Source organism: Ochotona curzoniae, unplaced genomic scaffold (genome assembly GCF_017591425.1).
Source record: "Ochotona curzoniae isolate NIBS_2020 unplaced genomic scaffold, NIBS_Ocur_1.0 contig_1071, whole genome shotgun sequence".
In the NCBI taxonomy this organism is placed as follows: domain Eukaryota; kingdom Metazoa; phylum Chordata; class Mammalia; order Lagomorpha; family Ochotonidae; genus Ochotona; species Ochotona curzoniae.
The window spans coordinates 21,307,225-21,328,458 of NW_024464939.1; the positions used below are offsets into that span (position 1 = coordinate 21,307,225).

At 42.0% G+C, this 21,234-nt stretch overlaps 1 protein-coding gene across 1 annotated transcript in view; it reads right to left on the reverse strand.

The window, feature by feature from the left end:
- PREX2 (phosphatidylinositol-3,4,5-trisphosphate dependent Rac exchange factor 2) overlaps positions 1-21,234 on the reverse strand; it is a 254,250-nt gene that overhangs the window by 105,625 nt on the left and 127,391 nt on the right. The window contains exons 20-23 of the mRNA XM_040994636.1: positions 20,365-20,501; positions 17,352-17,469; positions 14,052-14,236; positions 7,037-7,198 (exon numbers count right to left, since the gene is read on the reverse strand). Coding sequence (XP_040850570.1) covers positions 7,037-7,198; positions 14,052-14,236; positions 17,352-17,469; positions 20,365-20,501 — 602 coding nt within the window. The remainder of the gene's footprint in view (positions 1-7,036; positions 7,199-14,051; positions 14,237-17,351; positions 17,470-20,364; positions 20,502-21,234) is intronic.

Here is a 21,234-nt window from a genome sequence, read left to right on the forward strand (position 1 = left end):
AGGCAAAGCAGCACTATTGTCCATCCTGGGGTCTCAGTTAAGGTCTGAATATGTGTCCCTCAAATTTCATATGTTGGAAACATGATCCATAACCCTCAGGTTCTTATGATAATGGTATTTTGTTTTTGTTTTTTATTATATTTTGACAATTTTTACATAGTTAATTAGGGTAAAAATGTTCAGGGGCTACAGGAAAGTGGGTAAGACTATTATCTCCATATTCTTTCCTTCATGTTTAAAGGGGGGTATTAAGGGAGAAGGCCCACCCAATATCCCACCCTCCCCAGGTCCCAGATGTAGGGTATGCTCCGAGGTTCTTGCTCAAGTGGTTTTGATAGTTCACCAGTTATGAATCACTGCCAATCTTGTCACTCCAAGCACTATGAGGTCTTTGAAGAATCCACTGATTGACATAGTCCATCATAGAGTCTCCATTTGCCCCGTATTTCACTGCCAACATATAGCTGAGATGGGTTGATTGACTTGTTCTGTCTTCTGTCTTTTCATGGTTCTGAGTCCAGTATTTCGATTGGGCAGATCTCCAAAGAAACTTTGTCTGAGGTGTTCTCAGACCAGATTCTTGTATGTGCTAGCAAGTATAGGGCCTGGCACAGTCCATCGCCCTGATCAGCTGGTGGCCACAATTGCTGGGTTGGTTCTGTTTTCACTCCCGACTTCCACTGGAACCAGTGGGCGTTACAGTCCAGCCCGGTTCTGCCCTGCACATACTCGGCCCTCACATAAACCAGTAGGAGCTGCAGCCTAGTTGGAGCGACCCACAATAACCCCCACCAGGCCCGCCCCCTACCCTGGTTTGCCAGTATGTATAGCAGACTAGTCCATTCTGTCCCACATCCCATTCGGCTCTCATACATGTCAATGGGTATTAAAGCTTAGCTCCCTCTAACCAGCTCCACTACACAGGCACACACATGCTGTTGGGTGTCTGTCTAGCCACCCCAGCCCCTGTCCTATTTTTCCTGCCCTTCTGTGGAAGTGGTAACCCAAGACGGAGGAGCCCACTATTTCCCTCCCAGGCCTCTCCCTCTCCTGGATTGTGCATTCTCCAGGTAGTTCTGTGGTTTGACTTGACAGAATTAGACCCCAGTGCCAGCTTCTGCCAGCTGATGCTGTGGCTAAACCCAAACAACCTCCACCCACTCTAATTTTGTTTGTGCCAGTAGGAATAATCAGCCCAGCCTGGCTTTTCCCTGATCTAGTTCACGTGAGGCACACAGGTGTTGTAGCCCTGCTTAGTCTGGTCTGCCACCATCCCAGCTCATGCTCTCCAGTGGGAGTAGTTGTCCAGCAGGGGGAACTACCCCCCCATATTCCCCTGCTGGCTCTGCCCTCCATTCCTGGTTCTCATGCATGCTGGTTGGGCACTGCAACTACATCGGTACAGGCAACCTTACCTTGGCATTCCATATTGTGCACTGTTTTTTGTTGTGACCAAACCCGGTTCAACCCATGCTCTGTTCTGTTGCTCAGATTTGCCAGTGGATGACGTGAACTGATTCAGCCTGGTCTGTCCCCGACCCATGCCAAATGTGTGCCAATGGGTAACTTTCCATGGCCTGGTCTCAGCTGTTTCCTATCATGTTTCTTGCGCTTACCTGCCAGGTCTGTGTCCTGCCAGAGGAGTTGCCAAGGCTCCTCCATCAGAACCTCTCCCAATGCCAGATTTTGCGCATAGCAGGGGGTCCTTGAGCCAGCCCTACTCAGTTCACCTCCTGTCATAGCAGGAACAGTGGCTTTTCCTGACTGGCCTTCAACCCAAACTGGTCCTTGCTGTTGGATGTTTCAGCCCAGCCATGGCTCGTCCAAACCTACATATGGCTCACACATGGCTCAGTAGGGGTTGAGACCTTGCTAGACAATCCCACATCTACCCTGGTCCTCCAGGACACCAGAGGGTGTTGGAGTCTGGCCCGGCTTGGTGCACCCAATCCAAGTCCACACTTGTGCCAAGGGAGACTACAATTATTTCCTGATCAGATTGCAGCCCCAATTCTAGCCCATGTGCCCCCTGGTGGGAACCTCAACCCAGCTAGGGCTGTCCCCTTAGCTCCCCAACTGGGCCTGTTCCCAGCTGTAGAACCTGAGCATGCCAGTGGTTGCTCTGACTCAGCTTGTTTAAGCCCCTTACCTGTCCCGACCTCCGCGTTAGACACTGTGGTTTAGCGTTCCTGGCCCACCTAGACCAGTAGGTACATGAGCCTAACTCAGCATGACCTGTGTTCCATCCTGGTCTCTAGCTTCACTTGTGGGCTAAGGTTTGTTCAGTCTTGCCCGGTCCACCCTGTCCCATTAGCAGTTGACACATTAGCCAGCTGTTGCAGCTACTTTGCCCAACTTGTCCGACCCCCAGGTCTGGACCACATGTTCACCAGCAGGAGCTATGACCCACCAAGGGAGTTTCCCAAGTTCTTCCACTTAATCCACTCCCAGACCCAGTTCTCATACATGCCATTGGTTTTAGGCCAGGTTGCGGTGAAGTCGGGCCTTCCATTTGGCTTTGTATGAGCTGGTGAACATTGCAGCCCAGCCCACCCTACACCCTATTCAGGACGCACATTTGGGTGCTGCTGCCCTGACCAGTCCAGACTGTTGCGGTTCCTTTACCTGTGATTGATGGCAGGCTCCATGGTCACACCTAGTTTAGTCCATCACCACCGCAACTTTTGAGCTAACCAGTGGGGCTTGAATTTCCACAGGGTTTGGCCCACATATCCCCCACAGAATCTACCCCTAGATATGGTTTTCGAGTGCTAGTTAATGTAATGGCCCTGCTTAATGTGACCCTTCTCCTGATCCACCATCTCGACAGGTAACAGGATATAATTCTGATGGACAAGCCCCGAGCCATAGCTTTTGCATGGACTGGTATTTAGTGGTCATCATTTTTCAGAGATTACAGGTTCTCCAAAGGAAAAATTACTGTCTTTAGGATTGATTCACATCCTAGAATCATAGTGGGTTCAATCTGGAGCTACCTAAGCAGCGATTCAAAGAACCAAAACCCCAAAGGTCCATGACGGGCAGCCAGCAGGTGGAGCCTGGCGCCAAATGGCACACTGGCCGTGCAGGGACAGCTCACCACATGCACGTGGTGTCTGTCGTCTGGGATCCAGGCATGAGACGCCCCATCCTGAGACCCACCAGCAGCTGGGAGGCTGCTGGAAGCTTAAACTCCCAGGCCCAAGGTCGCACCCCTCCCCATTCCCAGATAATGGTATTTGAATAGGACACTTTGATGAGGCCCTCACAAGTTACTGTCTATCCACAGATTAATGTGTTATTGAAGAGAGCACCTGTCACAAGCTCTTTCAGTCTCCCTTGTGATACTATTACTCAGCACAAAACCTTACCAGACTCTTACCAGAGGAATCTGGGCAAGAACTGTATGAATAATTCCCCCACCTGTTTATTCATTTTAAAATTATCAGCATTTATAAGTAAAGGAAACTATACTCTCATAGATGACCTGTGTAATGGAAACTGGCATACCAGAAAGTGAAGATACATTGCAGTATGCATCTCTACTCCCGAATAAAAGGAGGACCCCAATGAAACTGCTAAATACACCTTGGCAATATGATACTAGATTTTCTAACATTGCTTATACCTACAATGCCATGATGCACTTAATAAGCAGAATATTAAACTTGTAACTGTTACTAAACAACTATACTCTTAATAATATGTGGGGAGATATTAATCAGGAGAAGGGACAAACGAAAGGGGAATTCCTATACCTACACAATGTATCATGGGAAATAATAAATACAATATTTTTAAAAGATAGTATTAAAGACAGCCTTCTAATTTCTACATGTAATATTTATATGTAAATAGAAATTGCTCCTTGAATAACATACAGCATACCCAATGCTTAAAATGTCTAAATAAAATAATGTTAAAGCAGAAGAATAATTCTAGAATTAACACTTGCCAAGGTAATTGCGGGGAAAGAACATTCTTCTAAGCAGGGCTTAGTTTTGCATCTGATTCATCCAAATAGTTCACTTCATGCAGAATAAATGCTGCTTTGGATTCAGGGCCCTGCCTTGTCTCACACATGTGCTGCACACTTCTGCGATCTGTAAATACAATCTGCCAGGAAGCCTATTACGGCTGCAGCAGTCTGGCTACAGAAATTAAAGATATGAGCTGGTCTCTATTATTAAAACCTAAAACTTATAAAATAAGAAGAAACCAAATCCAGCCTTTTAGAGATCTCAGTTTCTATGGATACATTTAAAGTCGTGAACAGTTTTAAAGTCTTCATTTAGAAGAAATGGAACACTATTGTCCATGTTGCTAACAGCAACTTAAAAGTAAATACATAGAAACTAAAAGTTTATCTCATAAATACTATGGTTTCTGTAGACATGCATTTCATATACACACAGAGCTAACCTTATACAACTTACTGGATCTGCAGCATGAGGTTTTATATCTTATCCAAGTTGACAAGAGCCCTGAAATGTTTTCTTGCTAACTTTTCATCTTTATCTAGTCATAAAGATAGCTAATTATTTCAGTAGGTTCAAGATCAAGTGGAATGAACACAACAGTGTCTATAAAGCACTTAGTTCTTAGAATCCGTTTACGGTTTAAATTAAAAGCAAAGTACGTAGCATTCCATAGAAGTCGATACATAGTCTACTGGTTACCAGCTAAATGCAAATTTTTAACCTCCCTGACAGGAATGTGAAATAATGAGAATTGTAATACACAGCTATTTTGGTGCTTTAACAATTGTGTACTTAAAGGAGGTTTTATTACTTTTTAAAATTTAGGTATTCTTTTATCACCTAATATCACTGCCCATTTTCCCATCCTTCTCTGCTTTACAAGTTTCCAGGATCTCAGTTACTTGTGAGAACATGGAACGCACCATAACTGAGTTTCTGAGATTTTTCCACCATTCAGTGAAAAATTCTGTACTACAGGAACTTCAAATCTCCACAACAGAATTTTTGTTTGTTTGTTTATTGCCAAATTTAGTTTTGTTACAAACCAGTGAGTGACAGCTTCTTTGGAAATCATAGTCAAGTCATGATAAAATTGTATGTGTTTTACCCCTTCATCCATCCTGAACTGATCTTTTTCTCCCCATTCTCTCTGTATTTCCACACTGCTTATTTCTGCACTGCAAATCATCACTGATTTGTACCCTAAATGGTTAAAAAAATGACCATTTACTCTCCCTAATCTGACTCTTTCCCAACTAATACTTCCTTCGTACTTCTTCCAAAATGATTTTCCTATTAACAAAGGCAAGCATTACATTCCTAAATACTACTGGGGAAGTTCAACTTACACTCATCCTTACAACTTACGCTTACAGGAGGAGAGTGACTGGCCACTTTCCTGCTGGACCCCAGAGCTGACTGCTCTTTCTACCTATTCCTTCTTACCCTGATGATTATCCTCCAATTTAAGTGGGAAGTTGTATTTGTCATGTAGATCTACCCTTTCTCTTTTAAGATTTATTTTATTTTTTATTGGAAAGCCAGATATATAGATAGGAAGACCTTCTGTTCATTGGCCACACCTGTACCGAACTGAAGCCAAGATCCAGCAGCTTCTTTCAGCTCTCTCATGTGGGGGTAGAGTCCCAAGGCTTTGGGCCATCTTCGATTGCTTTCTCAGGTGACAAGCAGGGAGCTGGATGTAAAGTGGGGCTGCTGGGATTAGAACCTGCACCCATAGGGGATCCCGGGACATGTAAGTTGAGGACTTTAGCCGCTAGGCTACTGAGCTTCATCCGATATACTCTTTCTCAAAGAAGCTTTCTGCTGCCACCCAGTCTAAAGAATACAAGCTAGCACTTCCTACCATACCTCCCTAGGAAGAATCCTCCATAATCCTTATCAATATTTGATTTTTTTCTCATTTATAGGCATTTACTAATTGCTTTGTATTTTCCTCAATTGAATCTGAGTACTATGAGAAGAGAGATATTGCCTCATTCTCCAATATTTTACTAACACCTTAAACAATGCTTATATCAAAGGAGTGAAGTAACTGATCCATTTAAAATCAATCATGGACCAAGTATTTACTGATCAAAGGTTTTTACCCCCTTTATTGGGAGAAAAAGAAAAGAAGGGCTTCAGTGTATTTTAAAAATTGACTTGAGGGCCCGGTGGCGTGGCCTAGCAGCTAAAGTCCTCGCCTTAAATGTGCCGGGATCCCAAATGGGCGCCAGTTCTAATCCCGGCAGCTCCACTTCCCATCCAGCTCCCTGCTTCTGGCCTGGAAAAGCAGTTGAGGACAGCCTAAACCTTTGGGACCCTGCACCCATGTGGGATACCCGGAAGAAGTTCCTGGAACTTGGCTTCGACTTGGCATAGCATTGGCCGTTGTGCTCACTTGGTGAGTGAATCATCGGACAGAAGATCTTCCTCTCTGCCTCTCCTCCTCTCTGTATATCTGGCTTTCCAATAAATAAATAAATCTTTAAAAAAAAATTGACTTGAAAATTAGATGGCCTGCATATAACCTTCAGCTTTACTCTGTTTCTGACACAGCTCCTTGATTATGTGCCTGGATGGTATGTGGATAATGAGTGAATGGTGGCTCAAGTTCTTGAGTTCCTATAATCCCTCTGGAAGTCAGGATGGAGTTACCAGATGCAAGGTTCAATCTGTCCCAGTCTTGTATTTAGAGAGTGAAATCAGTCAGTAGAGTACTTTTTAATTTCCCCTCTCTTGCTTTCTCATTTTCTTTGCCTTTTAAATTTATCTATCTATCTATTTTTGTATCTATCCATCTTCTATGAAAACCCTCACAGACACTTTCACATCAATATTGGGCTTACCAGTTTGCAGAACTTTGAGCTAAATCAACCATCATCTATACATGATCTTGTATATTTTCTATATGCACCAAAAAAAAAACACAGAGTAAGAGAGATAATTATACATTTTTAAAACAGGCAAAACTACCAGTAAATAAAACAGCATGAATTGATTTACATTTGACATTTTAGTAATGCTTATGTTTAAATTTATAGAATCTTTACCTTTTTATAGCTGGATATTCTCTGACATATATGCTCAATTCTTTCACTGCAAATGGCATTGAATTTGCTCTGAAGATCAGCAGGAATCACTTCATTTAGAGAATTAAGGCCCGTGCAGTTTTGTACAAAATGATCATCACTCTTGGCCAGGGCTTCAAGAATCTGTAGTGATAAACACACACCCACAAGCAGAGTCTTGTCAAATGATGAAGATTAGCTAGATAAAATGGACATAAGTGAACCACACTGGTGAATTTCCTGACTATTCATCGCGCAGTAGATCCCAAGAGTCTCTGAGCCCATGGAGGTACTGCTGGTGAAGTGATTGGACCTGGCTGTCTGCAGTCTGAGGCTGTGCTGTCTGTTAGCTATCAAAGGTTGCTTGGCGAGCTGAGTGGACTTCAAAGACGCCCTGCTGCATGAATCAGTAGATTCCGATGGGGCACACAAATCTTGTACTTCAGTTGGTATCACTCAGAATATTTTCTCTTAGTTTAGTAGATGTTGAAAACAGAATTGCTTGTTCCAGACAGCACAACCCAGAGAGTTCATTTAACCAGTGTCTGTGTGCATTTAACCAATCAATAGATGAACTTACACCGGTAAGGTATAAATGACAAGTAGTACCTGAGCTCTAGCTGCAAAGTATCAAAGCAAACACATGCTGTTTCCAATTAACTGATTGTATTGATCCATTGAATCAATTGCTAAGTATATATTCTGAGAGCTGAAATTGTGTAAAGGAGATCACTGAACATTCCCGATGAATTGAAAATTAATTATGTGGCATATTTATGGGGGGTCTAGGGGGTTGTTTAGACATCACAAGAATTGATTATAACTTTAAATTTTATTTTTGTAGTATTCTGTAAGACAAAAAGTCTGTAGAATTTATGTTTATTTGAGGTTCCTCACTACTTCTAATTCCCTGTGAGGCTGAAAAATGGAGTATGTTTGTTGAATCAGTAGTCTGGAACTCACAGGTGGCTTCATCATTTGTTGTATGCTCTTGGCCAAATTGCTTAATTTCATTGAATTTTTATGCACAAAATGGAAATGCATATTTGCAGTAACAACTTACAGTTTTCACATGTAGAATAATTCTTTAGGGGCTGGCATTGTGCTGCAGGAGAGTAAGCTGATACTTACAATGCCAACATCCCATACTTCAGTACAGATTCGAGTCCTGGCTTTGATGCTTCTGATGCAGCTCCCTGTTGATGCACCTGGGGAGCAGGGAAAGATGGCCCAGGTATCTGAACCACTTCCACTCATGTGGGAGACCCAGATGGAGTTCCACGCTCTTTGCTTCATCTTGAAGCAGCTCTAGTGATTGCACCTTTTGAGAAGTAAGCCAGTGGACAGAAGAGATTGCTCTCTCTTTATTACTGCCTTTCAAATAGATAGATAAATCTTCACTTTTTAGAAATGCATATTTATAGGAAGAGGAAAAGACAGAGAGAAAGACCTTTCATCCATTGCTTCACTTCCCAAATGGCCACAGCCCATCCAGAAGCCATGGGCATACCAGAGCCCATCCAAAGCCAGGAGCCTTTTCCAGGTCTCCCACATGGATGCTGTGACCCAGAGACTTGGGTGATCTTTCACTGCTTTCCCAGGCCATAAGCAGAGAGTTGGATCAGAAGTGAAACAACTGGGATACAAACTTGCCCCCGTAAGATGCTGGTGCCTGAAGGTGGAGCATTAGCCCATTGAGCCATGGTGCTGGCCCAGGCAGATAATTTTTAAAAAGAAAAGAAAAAAAAAGATTTTATGCAATTTTGCAAACCTGAAACAAGAAAATGAGGCCTCAAAACTCTTAGAATGTTTGTGGGAGAGGACTGCAATTTGAAAACATACATTCTGTGTCAAGAGATTAGCTATGCACTGTCATCAGAAAGATGAGATATTTTTAAAATCTGCTTTTAGAACACAAACAATCTTTTTAAAATAGATCATTTGGATCTTTATATCATTTTTTCCCTCTAAACTTAGGAAAATTCACATTATAAATGTTAAATCTATCTCCATTGCATTAATCTGAAAGAATGAAAAATCAAAGCAGGAAAGCTAGATCTCTCTTTTCTTGTAAAGTCTGAGGAATTCTCCCAAGATGATATAAAGGCAGAATGAACAGGAACACCCAGTCTGGTAAAGGGCACAGCAAGTATTTGATTCTGCAGGTGCAGGAGGCATGCAAAGCATGCGCAAATTCACCTTGTTGGCACCACAGGTTTTACCCAGTTGGATATAACCTTCTTCCCTGCTTCTCCACCTTGCATTAGTCAAGAGAACTTATGTGACATCCTTCCTAAATGAGAAATACATCCCTGAAAATCAAACATTGGAATCCATTTATTTTACTATTTCAAATACTCTTCAGTGGATTCAATATATTTATTTCATTTTATTATTTCTTGGGTGAAATATTTCATATTGATAACAGACTCTGCATCCTATGGGGAAGAAATAGGCCAGTGGGACCATTGTAACATATGTAAATATCACTTATTAAAAATCAAGTAAAACTATCATCTCTGATTCCAAATTCCACAAAAGTGAGCAATTTTAAAATTGATGTAAATATATTTTCAACAAAATTACTGGGCTTTGAAAAGAATTTACATTAAAGCATGATGTTAGAAAATCTGACTTAAAAAAGCAAGTTTTCCTATTTTATTTAAAATTTATTATTATATTCAAATTATTTAACAGTTTTTGGCATAACATATGTTAACTTTACATCATACTCGAAGGTGTGAGGCACTACTAAATATTGAGTTCAAATATGAAGTAAAAGACCATGGTTCAGCAGGAACTCTTGTCTATATTTCTATGTATTTTTTAAATACCCCTTGCCACCTGCATGGGTGATTGGAACTGAGTTTCTGGCTTCCAGCTTTAGAGTGAGCCCATCTTAATTATTGCAGGCATTTAGGAAACAGACCAATGGATGGGAGCTCTATTTTCTGTTTCTCTGCCTCTTAAGTAAATTGATAACTTTCTTTAAATACAGCTTTAAAAAACTACTACTTTCCAAAGAAACTCGCCTGCAACATGATATTGAATAAACAGATATTGCTAACCTAATGTATGTAGTGCAGTTTTGCCATTATCGATTAACTAACCTGCCTGGGCAAGCTCCACCTAGGTTAATACTGTGCTTCAAAGAATCTATAAAGGGAAAATTACAGGCACCCTGGAAAATGGGGAAATACTAAAGAGACTGAACAAGCTAAAAGCACAACATGTCTACTTACCTACATTTTTTAAAGCGTGCATATGTGTTTGCGGGGGAAGTTCCAATTACTTTATGTAGAACAAATAAACTTGTGTTTCTCCAGGTTACACTGACACCTTAGCAGTTTCCAGCTGTGGGCAAATGCCAGGTTGCATTGTGCCTAGGCAAATGTTACCACTGCCGGGAAAAATCAGCTAAGAGTTGGCAGGCATGCTTGGCCTAATGCCAAATTTGTGTTGCGTTAACTATACCAATATGCCAGTATAGTTATCTATTCTATTTGTTTTTTTTAAGATATGTGGGGAGCACATACTGGCATACTGGCACACTGGCACCCGGGGTTTGGGGACCCCTGCACAAATGTGTATGGGACCCAGACAGGCAGCAGGGCCCCAGGATGAGACGCCACACTGTCAGAAGAGCAGGCTTGGGAACCTGTGCATTTACAGGCATGAGGTGTTGTCGATTGCTCAGGGAAGGAAGTAGGGGGATGTGCAGGAGGGAAGAGCATGGAGGAAGAATGGTACAGGTGAGGAATGACTTCTGTAGGACCTCTGCTGACTAGCCCACTGCACTTCCAGGTAAACAAGGGGGCTGAGTCCAGGTGGCTTAGAGGAGGGAACCTGGTGGACCTTTCTCTACCTAATACACCCACTCATGTGGATGATCTAAGCTGGGCTTGTTGGTATCAACTCTGTCCACCAGTACACACAAAAGCTAAGGTTGGGGGAAAAACCTAGCAGGGACAGACTACAGTGCCAACCGCTGAGTGTCAGAATAGAGGATGGGTCACATTAGGCTGGGTCATGACACTAACCATCATACCAGACAGCTGGGTCTGGGAGCAGATTCTGCGGGGGATAGGTGGGCTTATACCTATAGGACTACAATACCTGCTAGTTTGCTCAAGAGTTGGGGGTGGTGACAGGCCAAGCTAGGCATGACCCCAAACTGACTGAAATCGTGGGATCTGGGATTGGAACAGGCCGGGCCAGTCTAGGCTACACCACCTGCATGTGCACGCAAGAATTGGGTACAGGTTGTGCTAGTCCACAACATCCACCAGCACACACAACTGCCAAGGCTTGGAGAGTGGAATATGTTGGGTAAGGGCATAACACACACTGACACATGTGAGATCTGGGTCTGGGAATGGGCCTGGTGGAGGAAATTTGGGAACTTCCCTGGTGGGCTGTAGCTCCTACTGGAGACTATGTAAGTCAGGACTTGGTGTTTGTTAGGCCAGACAAGGATACTCTACTAGTCAGCAGTGTATGGGCTGGTTCCAGTTAGTAGACTTAGCAGAGATGGGCCAAGCTGTAGCACACTGGCAAATACAGGAGCCAGGTTAGGGTGTAGGCCATTCTAGGCTAGGCTATCACACTTACTGGTTTACACAAAAGTCAGGGGTGAACGGCAAGCTGAACAGGGATAGGCTGTAGCACTCATCAGCCAAAGTTGGGACTAGGGTCTGGCTAGGTCAGGTGAGGCTGCTGCATCTGATAGCAAAGGCCAAGATGGGGGATTGGCTAAGCTTGGTGGGGTCAGAACAATCACTGGCATGAGCAAGATGTGTGGTGGGGACCGGGGCAGGTTGGGGAGCTAAGGAGATGCTCGTGCTGGCTAGAGTTCCCACTCTTGAGTGCAAGAGCTGGCATGGGGATGATAAATTTGGCTACATATGGCTGCCATATTCCTTGGCATAGGAGTGGACTGGCTGACGGGTGTGACAGTCTGGGCTACGCTCCAGAACCCACTGGTGCTTACAAGAGCCAGAGTGTGTGGAGGACAAGCTGGGTTAGGTCTCGGCACCCAGTGAACCATATCAGAGCCACACCTGGGGTAAGCCAGGAAAGGATGAGCTGTAGCACCAAATGGAATGAGCGGAAATAGATGTGGGTCAGTCAAGGCTACTGTACCCAAGGTTAATGGTGGGATACAGGTGGGCCAAGTCAGGCTGGACTAACAACTCACTAGTTGTATAAGGTCTGTGATGGGAGGTAGCCTGACAGAGGAGCTTGGGGAAATCCTCTGTTAGAATACAGTCCCTACTGGTGAGCGCAAAAAGCAAGTCTGGGATTAGCGCAGACAAGGCTAGGTTACAGTACCCACCAACACAGAGTACACACTAGAATAAGCGTGGGTAAAATCTATGAGCAGGCTCGGCTGGCCCAGTTCATAACACCCACTGGCAGATGTGAGAACCAGGATGGGCTGCAGGGCAGGCATAGTTGGGCCACAACACCAGTCAGTTTACATTAGGACCAAGACTGAGAACTGGCCAAGTTGTGCTAGGCTGCAACACCACCAGCATGAACTGGAACAGGGGACAGGCTGGGTGGAACTAGGTTGTAATACCTGTCAATGAACCCTCAGATGAAACAGGCCATGCCACTGGGCCTCAACACCCACCAGCTCAAGTGAGATATCTGAGGGATCATAAGGGGGCCTACAAGAGCTCCCCTGCTGGGCCACTGGTCCTGCTGGTAAGCTTCAGAACTGGGACTTGAGGCAGACCAGGCTGGGCAGGGCTACAAAGCCCATTGGCCTGCATGTGAGCTGGGTTAGTGGGAAAGACAGGGTAAGCTAAGCAATGGTACCCATTGGTTCATGCATGAGTCAGAATAAGTGCAGGTTGGTTTTACTTCTCTGCAGCATCAGCAAGCAGGTATTAAGATTGGGAACAAGTCCTATCAGCCTAGGCCACAGTACCACCTGGAGAGTGCAAGATCTGGAGCTGGGAATGTGCCTTGTAGTGAAAATGTGGGCACTCTTCCCTGACAGGCTGCAGCTCCCACAGGCGATCATGAGAACCAGGGCTTATGGTAGGCCTGGTTGGACATGTGGTGGCACCCACCAGCATGAGTATGGGTTGGACACCTACAAGAACCAAATGGGATATGGGACCACCTGAACTACTCTGCTGTACATACTGGCATGCACAGGAACCAAAGCTGGGGGTGAATCTGGTGAGGCTTACTGGGGGTCTCTCCAACTAGCCTATACTTCCCACTGGTGTGTGAGGGCCCAGTTTATGATGGGCAGGGATAAGCCAGACCACAGTATCCACTGGTTTGCTTATGAGATGGGGCTGGGTACAGAACTGACTGGGCAACTGCAACCATGAGTGTGTGTATAGGCTGATATAGATGGACTGATCTGCATCCCACTCTTGCTGGCACACACAGGAGTCAAGTTCCGAATAATCTCAACCAAGGTTTCTTTGGGAACTGACCCAACTAGACCGTTGGACTCAAAATTCCATCCACATGGTCTTACTTAGAGTGCATGTATCAGAACTGAGCCTCTGGTAGTCAAAGTCTTTGCATTGGATGGAATGCACAGATGCACATGGGGGCCTTGACAGATCAATGAGGCTGCAGAGGACGTATAGTACCATGGCAGAGGATGGAGGGCAGAATAAACTGGACAACTCTCTCAGCCAAGTTTTGACAGCAAGTATCTCAGCAGGTGGAGACTGTAAGGTGAACTATTTCACTCAAAGAACCTTGGAAGAATTTCCTCAGTCTTAGAGCTTCAAAATTAACAGCATCTCAGAACCATTGAAACCACTTAAGCTATACCCTTAGAACACACTCCACACCTGGAACCCTAGGACGATATCAAATGCCTGTCCCTCATCCCTGGGTTCCCACTTTCCTCCTTTCCTCAACCCTTCCCACCCTGATCAGCGGTCCATGTGGGCACGCATCCTCAACTATATAAAGATAATCGTTAATAGAATTGTGTAAAATGACAACAAGAAAAAGATACCTTGGCAGTTAAGCTGAAGAACCCTTTTGGCTCAATCATCTTCTCCACCACGTTGCACTTTACCCCAGCTGTGCTGTCATACTCATACACAACCCCATACTCCAGGTGAACGTTGTCCACTGTCAGACTAACATGTTCCTTCTTCCCATCAATGATGGCCATGGTGTTGAACTTGTCAATGACCTCTGGAGGAAAGACAACCTTAAGTCAGATAATTCATGAAGGGTTTCTTAGTCTTCTCAAATAATTGAGAATCTGAATAATTTGTGAAGGGTTTTTTAAAGCATGGCTAAATCTGATGTGTTAAATGAAGTATTTAATCTTAACATTCTAAAAAACAAGAATATTCAAAACTACGTATGCCTCAGTGATCCAAATCTCACCATTCTAACACACATAGTCTTATCTTTAAACATCCTCATTGCTCGGCAAACCATACGTTTACCGATTTGTGCCAACATAAACACTCTACAGGCAAATTTTGTATTTATCCACTAAAAGCATACAGGACTTAAAGTTTCTAAAACTGCTTCAAACATTAGATAAGCATTTTCTTAAAAAAAGGAAAAATATATAAATAAGGCCATATTAAATCAGAAGGAGGGTACAACAATCTTTAGCAGAAAAGTACCTGAAGTTTCATGGAAGAGTCACTGAGAAAAAGCCACCATTGTTTGCTATAATAAAACTTGTATAAATGTTTAACCTATAGTCTGCTAGTGAAACAACATTTAAAATCCTAAGTGAGACACTGCTGGGCACTGTAGCAGTAAACATCAAATAAGTAAACGTAAAATTAAATTATCAAATAGGCAAACACAAATTATTGATTTACTTTAAGGTGAACAATTCTCAGAATACCTACAAACCAATTTCCAGAGCATTCTATCAAGCAATCCATTTGGGAATATGGCATCAAGGCACACTTACTCTGAATACAGACTAAAAGTGTCAGGATAACATCCTGCACTTTGTCCTATTTTTACGCTTTATCATAGTGCCCTCACGTATCTAATAACATTATAATATTTCGGATATTACCCATGATTTAAATAGAATCCAACTAAGCAGACTTCCAGGAGCAAAAAGGAAAACAGGTGGTTTTTCCTAAGCATCTCTTTTATCATCAATTATACAGGAATTATATAAAAACAAAAAATATGTCTTTGTTTTTTTGTCACCAGTCTCTTACAAGGAACTTCAGAAACCCCTGTAATTTACAGACACACAGCACAGGAGCACCCTAATGAGGTGCTCCTTTCAAAACCACCTGAGTTTATGCTAATAAGTGACCCTTGGCAACTCCCAAGATAGTGTTAGGATGGAGGCAGTGGTCAAAGGAATCCATCATGTAATTAAGGGGTCTGGAAATGGGACAGGGAACATGGACTAGAGAGTAAATTCAATCACCAGGGGTTGAAAGTTTACTGAATCATGTTTACAGAATTGAATCCTCTATAAGACAGAGTTTGGAGAACTTGCAGGTTTGGAAACTCACTCAACGTTTCAGAAGGATGGAGCTGCCCAACTTTAGAGAACTGACATTAATGTGCACCAAACTCTAGAGGGATATCACTTTAGGTACCTGTTTGGCTGAGTGTTCTGCCCTCTGTAGTAAGTAAAGTATCTTCCTGAGTTCCCTAAGCCAGTCTAGAAAACTGTGAGACCCATAAAGAAGGATATGAGATCATTTTGAAACTATAGTCAGTTGGCCATAGATACCAGTGAAAATCTGAAAGTTGGAGACAGGTGTCTCAAATGGGAGTAGCCTGTGAATTGAGTATCATCTGCTACAACTCCTTAGTAGTCAATGTTAGAAATAAACTGAATTGTAAGACACCCAATTCATGTACAGAGTTGGAAAATTTATTGATGTGGGGGGAGGAAAAAATCCCACACAAAAAAATTCAAAGGCATAGTGAGTAAAAGCAACTTGGAATAGAGAATTCCCCAGCTGGTTCAGAATTAACAACATAATCTCCAGAGATAGCCACCCAAAAAATGAATGGAAAGACACCAGAAATACTAGAAAGAAAAGACTCATGTAAGATAATTTTGAAACAATAACTCAAGGTAGCTGTCAAATGCAGACATAGTTGTCCTTGGCAAAGAAGCCACTGAATACACTAGAACTGGTGTTTTTGCATCACTGAAACAACAAAATGATATGACTCTTTTTCAAAAGATCTCTCTTCTTTCTCTCTCATTTTTACATTTACCTCTTTCTTCACTGTCCATGTTGGAACAAATTCCTTGAACAAAGAATATATTCAGAAAGGTATCATGGCCCACCATGACTAGTGCTTCTTAAATCTTAATGTGCATACAAACCAAAACTTGTGAAAATGACTGTACAGGGTGTATATCCAAAAGATATGAAATCATCATATCAAAAAGACACATGCATCACCATGATTACTACAGCGGTGACCATCAGCCAGTGAATGGACAGAGAAAATGAAACACACACACACAATGGAATATTATTTATTCAGCTATGGAAATAATAAAATCCTGTCATTTGCAGCAGAAGGCACGGTACTGTCTCATGTGTTAAATGGCATAAGCCAGGCTCAGAGAGACATGTACAGTATATTTTCTCAATTATGTGATGGTGAACAAGCCTCCACTGGAACATGGAGGTAATTACTAAGGCTCTTAGGACTAGAGGAAGACAGAGGGAGTTTGGATACTGAGTACCAACTCATAGTAAGATAGAAGCAGTAAGTTCTTGGCACTAACCAACATGCTGGATGACTACAGATCACAATACACTATGATTCAGTCCCAGAACAAACTGAAGGTTCCAATCATAATGTAATGACATACAGAGGGAAAAGTAATTAGCCTGCATTGATCGGTACACACTAGATGCAGGTACTGAAATGCCACATTCTACTTCAGTAAACATTCATTCTGATTAGTTAGACCTCAGTGAGTTTGAGATTCTGAATTTCTCCCTCATTCTCAGGAGATGTGATCCTGTTGGTCTGTGAGTCACACTGGGGTGACAAGGCCTGATTGATACTCAAACCCCATGTAAGGAAAGAGGTTATTGTTGGGCTTCAATCCATATCCTACCATTGAACTAACTTGGACAAGTCCCTTAACCCCTATAGGCCACAGTTTCTTATTTATGAATGAGATTAACCATGCAAAAACAGGATGGAGTTATGTTAACTCACAAGTAGCAATGTAATTGACTTGACATCTTATCTGTAAATTACATACGAAAGTAAACTCCAGCATTTGGAATTAGGCATGTGCATAGCGGGAGACAGAAAAAGCAAAGGAGCCCACCTTCTACTTTGCAGTCAAAGGCATCCCCAGCTTCCTCTGCAGGGGATTTGGAGTTAGACTTCTGCAGATCCTCCTGAGCACTGTCCATGCTGTTATAAACCCACTGAATGGAGTCTTGCTGAAAAGGAAAGGCAAGGAAGCCTCAGTGTGACTCCTACGGCGCCTGCATATTTTATTTTCCTGCTGCAGAAGGTTTGCCATGCTACTTATTCTTCTAGTGTGTATAACAATAAAGATACTTTTAAAAAAATCAACATCAAATACTCACAGAAAGTCAATGAAACCTACAGTTTAATAATTTTTTAAGCTTAAATATTTTATCTTCCAAACATGGTTATTTATGTAAATCCTATCTTCCAAAGAACATGCTTTAAATAGAATATATTTGCAAATTTCTCATCTTCCTTAAATGCCTCAAGCACATCTTAAAAGGAATTATAAATCATATCTTGAAATAAACAAATGCTGCAGTTTTATAATGAATCAATTATCTATAATTATACTAATCCTTTAAATGTTCTAACAGTCACATACATTTAAATACATTTACTGCTTTTGTAAATCAAACTGTTATAAAAACTAGAAAATTATTCATTTTTGAAGCCCCAAGTCATGTAACTCTTTTAATCTTTCCATATTAGAAAACATCCTATATGTAATTAACACAGTACTCCCAGTCTTAATATAAACAAAGGAGATTAAAAAGCCAGTAAATAAATGCTTAATGGGTAGCCTTTATACTTTCTTGGATAAACAAGTGAGATAAATAAAGCCAAATCATATTGAAGTAGAGTGTATATTGGCTATTTTTCTAGTGTTTATTATACTGCTGTAAATTATTAAAATGCTCATTAATAATAGATGATTCAAATATTTCTTGGTCACCTGTTCTAACCCCCAATTCCTCACAGTCCCTAGTATCCACACCAGCATAGTTTCCTCCTTCACTGGCCCTCAGCACAGCTAACATAACTTGATTGTTCCAACAGGATGCTAGCAGGCACCATCCAAGTAGAAGGTTTACCACTGCTAATAATCACTCTTCAAATCCAGACACCACGCAGAAAGGAAAACACTGCTGGGGCGCTGGAATGGGGGGTCAGATAGCAAGGGTCTGGAGGACAACCTGCCACAGGGCACCAAGGCATCCAGTCAGATCCCAGTACCAGGCATCCTCCTTGGGAACTTCACAGGAATGCCACGGTCAGCTCCAGAACCAAGAATCATAATCCATCAGTGCTGCTTAATCATGTCACTAAGTTTTGGATTGGTCACTTTTGTGGCAAGGATTCCTGAAAGAATGCGTTACTCAGGTGGGGTGTGTGTGTGTATGTATGGTGTGTGTTTTGGTTTGTTTTTGTCAATTTACTACTTTTCATAATCATTTTACCAACCAACATTTCTCTAAAGTGGCAGTCAGGGAAAAGTGAAAAGGAATGGAACTCAGGTCAATTTGGCTACCTGTAAAAAGTCTCAAAGAGCAAGTTTGATAACTTCATCAAATTTTTAAAAATGAATTCAGGAGCTGGGTGCGGTAGCCTTAGTGGCTAAAATCCTCATCTTGCATGTACCAGGATCCCATAAGGGCACTGGTTCTAACCCCAGCAGTTCCACTTCTCATTTAGCTCCCTGTGTGTGGTTGGGGAGGGCATCTGAGGATGACCCAAAGCCTTGGGACCCCCTCCCTCTACCCATGTGGGAGACCTGGAGGAGGCACTGGCTCCTGGCTTTGGATAAGCTCATCTCAGGCTGTTGCAGCCACTTGGGAAGTGAATCAGTGGATGAAAGATCTTCCTCTCTGTCCCTCCTACTCTCTGTATATATCACTTTCCAAAAAACAGAAATACATCTTTAAAAAATGCATTCAATAATAAAGTTCAAGAAAAATTTGTTAAGCTACTACCAACTAGAATTATCTACAAGTTGTGGTAAATTTCAATTTGTGATACTAGCTCTGACCACATTAACAAGAAAATTTGATAAGTATTTTCATGCATGATATCTACTCTGGATTTGAGAAAATAAATGTTCAAGTTCCTGGTTTGGAGGCAAAATCACATTTCAAACCCATAAAAAACATCACTGACAAGGGCAGGAAAAAATACAAGATCACTTCTAGTTGATCAAACAGAATCTGCGTGTATAGTCTAATATTCACTTTTTCCTCATGAGATGATAACTTTTGTTTATAAAATAGAATTTTATTTTTTCTATAGCACTTCTGGATCAAAGCACAGTGCCAAAAATTGAAGAATAGAATCAAGTTATGTAAATACAAACAAAAATCAATCGAAATCCTAAAACCCCCATGCACATTTTTAAAATTTTTCAGAAAATGCTTGTAATTAAGTGCATTTATAAGATATGCATACAGAAACACAATGAGCATTGCACATTTTAAAGCAATCATAAGAAAATAGTTCAAACTATTGGATTTCATCTTGATAAACCTTTCTTGCAAATATGAAATATCTCAGAGTACCTTTTTATTATTCAAAATCAGAGCTGCTGAGAGAGAGAGTGGCAGAGACAGAGAGCCTCCATCCACCGGTTCACTCCCTAGGAGGCTGCTACAGCAAGGCCCAAAGCTGGGAGCCAGGAACTTCTTCCAAGGCTCCCACGTGGGTGCAGGGGCCCCAAAGACTTGAAACATCCTCTGCTACTTCCCCAGGCATACTAACACGAAGCCAAATCAAAAGTAGAGCAGCTGAGACATAAACTGGCACATAATTGGGATGCTGGAGACACAAGTGGAGAACTCACCACCATACCATTGTGAATGTTGGCCACTCAGAGAACTTTTTAAACCAATAATAGTACTGTCACAGTAAAACAGTCATTTAAACACAATTATAACAATCCAGTTAAGACAATCATTATGAGATCTACAGTGCTGTTCAAATGTGAACTTAGAATTGGAAAGCATCACAATCTCTGGCACCATCACACAGTGTCCCTCGGGTCAGCTAAGCAAATACCCAATCAGATCCAGGTAAGCAGCAACACAGTTTACCTTCGTCGGTCGCCTGTATTTCCTGCAGGCTGTCACATGGGCAATGACACTGGCATGTGTCTCTTTGCTGACATTGATCCCATTCACCTTGATGATGCACTGTCCAGGATGAAGGCCAGCTGCTGCAGCCACAGTTCCTTCAAACAGGAAAGGGAAAACTGACAATAACTAACTTCAGGAATAATATCATTCTTATCACATACACAATAAGGGAAGTGATTTTAGAATGCAATAAACGGTATGTTCTTAAAAACTTAGGTTCAGATCTCAATATTCTCTTGGCATTTTCTACTTTTGAATTCAGAATCCATGGATTTTAATTTTTTCTGTTAGTTTCATCTCTTCAAAACACTTTCTTATTAAATTCTTGAATGACTCATAGATCATACAACAGCATCATTTTTTCCAAGAAGGTTGATTCTCGTTTTCATTTCTTCAGCTACACATTAGTCATTCAGTAACATGTTATTTAACCTCATGGTGTTGTAATTTTTTTTTTCTTCTTGCTGTTGAGTTTGTTTTGTGGCTTTTCATTTAATACAGTGTATAGTAACTGTGTGATGAAGACTATCATATCTAGTGGCATGTTATTTAATTTCATGGCATCATAAATTTCTATTTTTCTTCCTGTTGTTGATTTTGTATTGCGGCTTTTCCTTTGAGGGGATGTATAGTAACTGTGTAATGGACACTATCATATCCAGATATGAGGATACAATGCAGTATGCATGTCTACTTCCAGACTAAAGATGGACTCCCCATGAAACTGTTTACTGTATGTTGACAACAGGATGCTGGATTTTCTGCGATTGTCCATGCCTGCAAAGATGGATATATGAGTGTGTGTGAAGAACTGTACTATAGTAATAA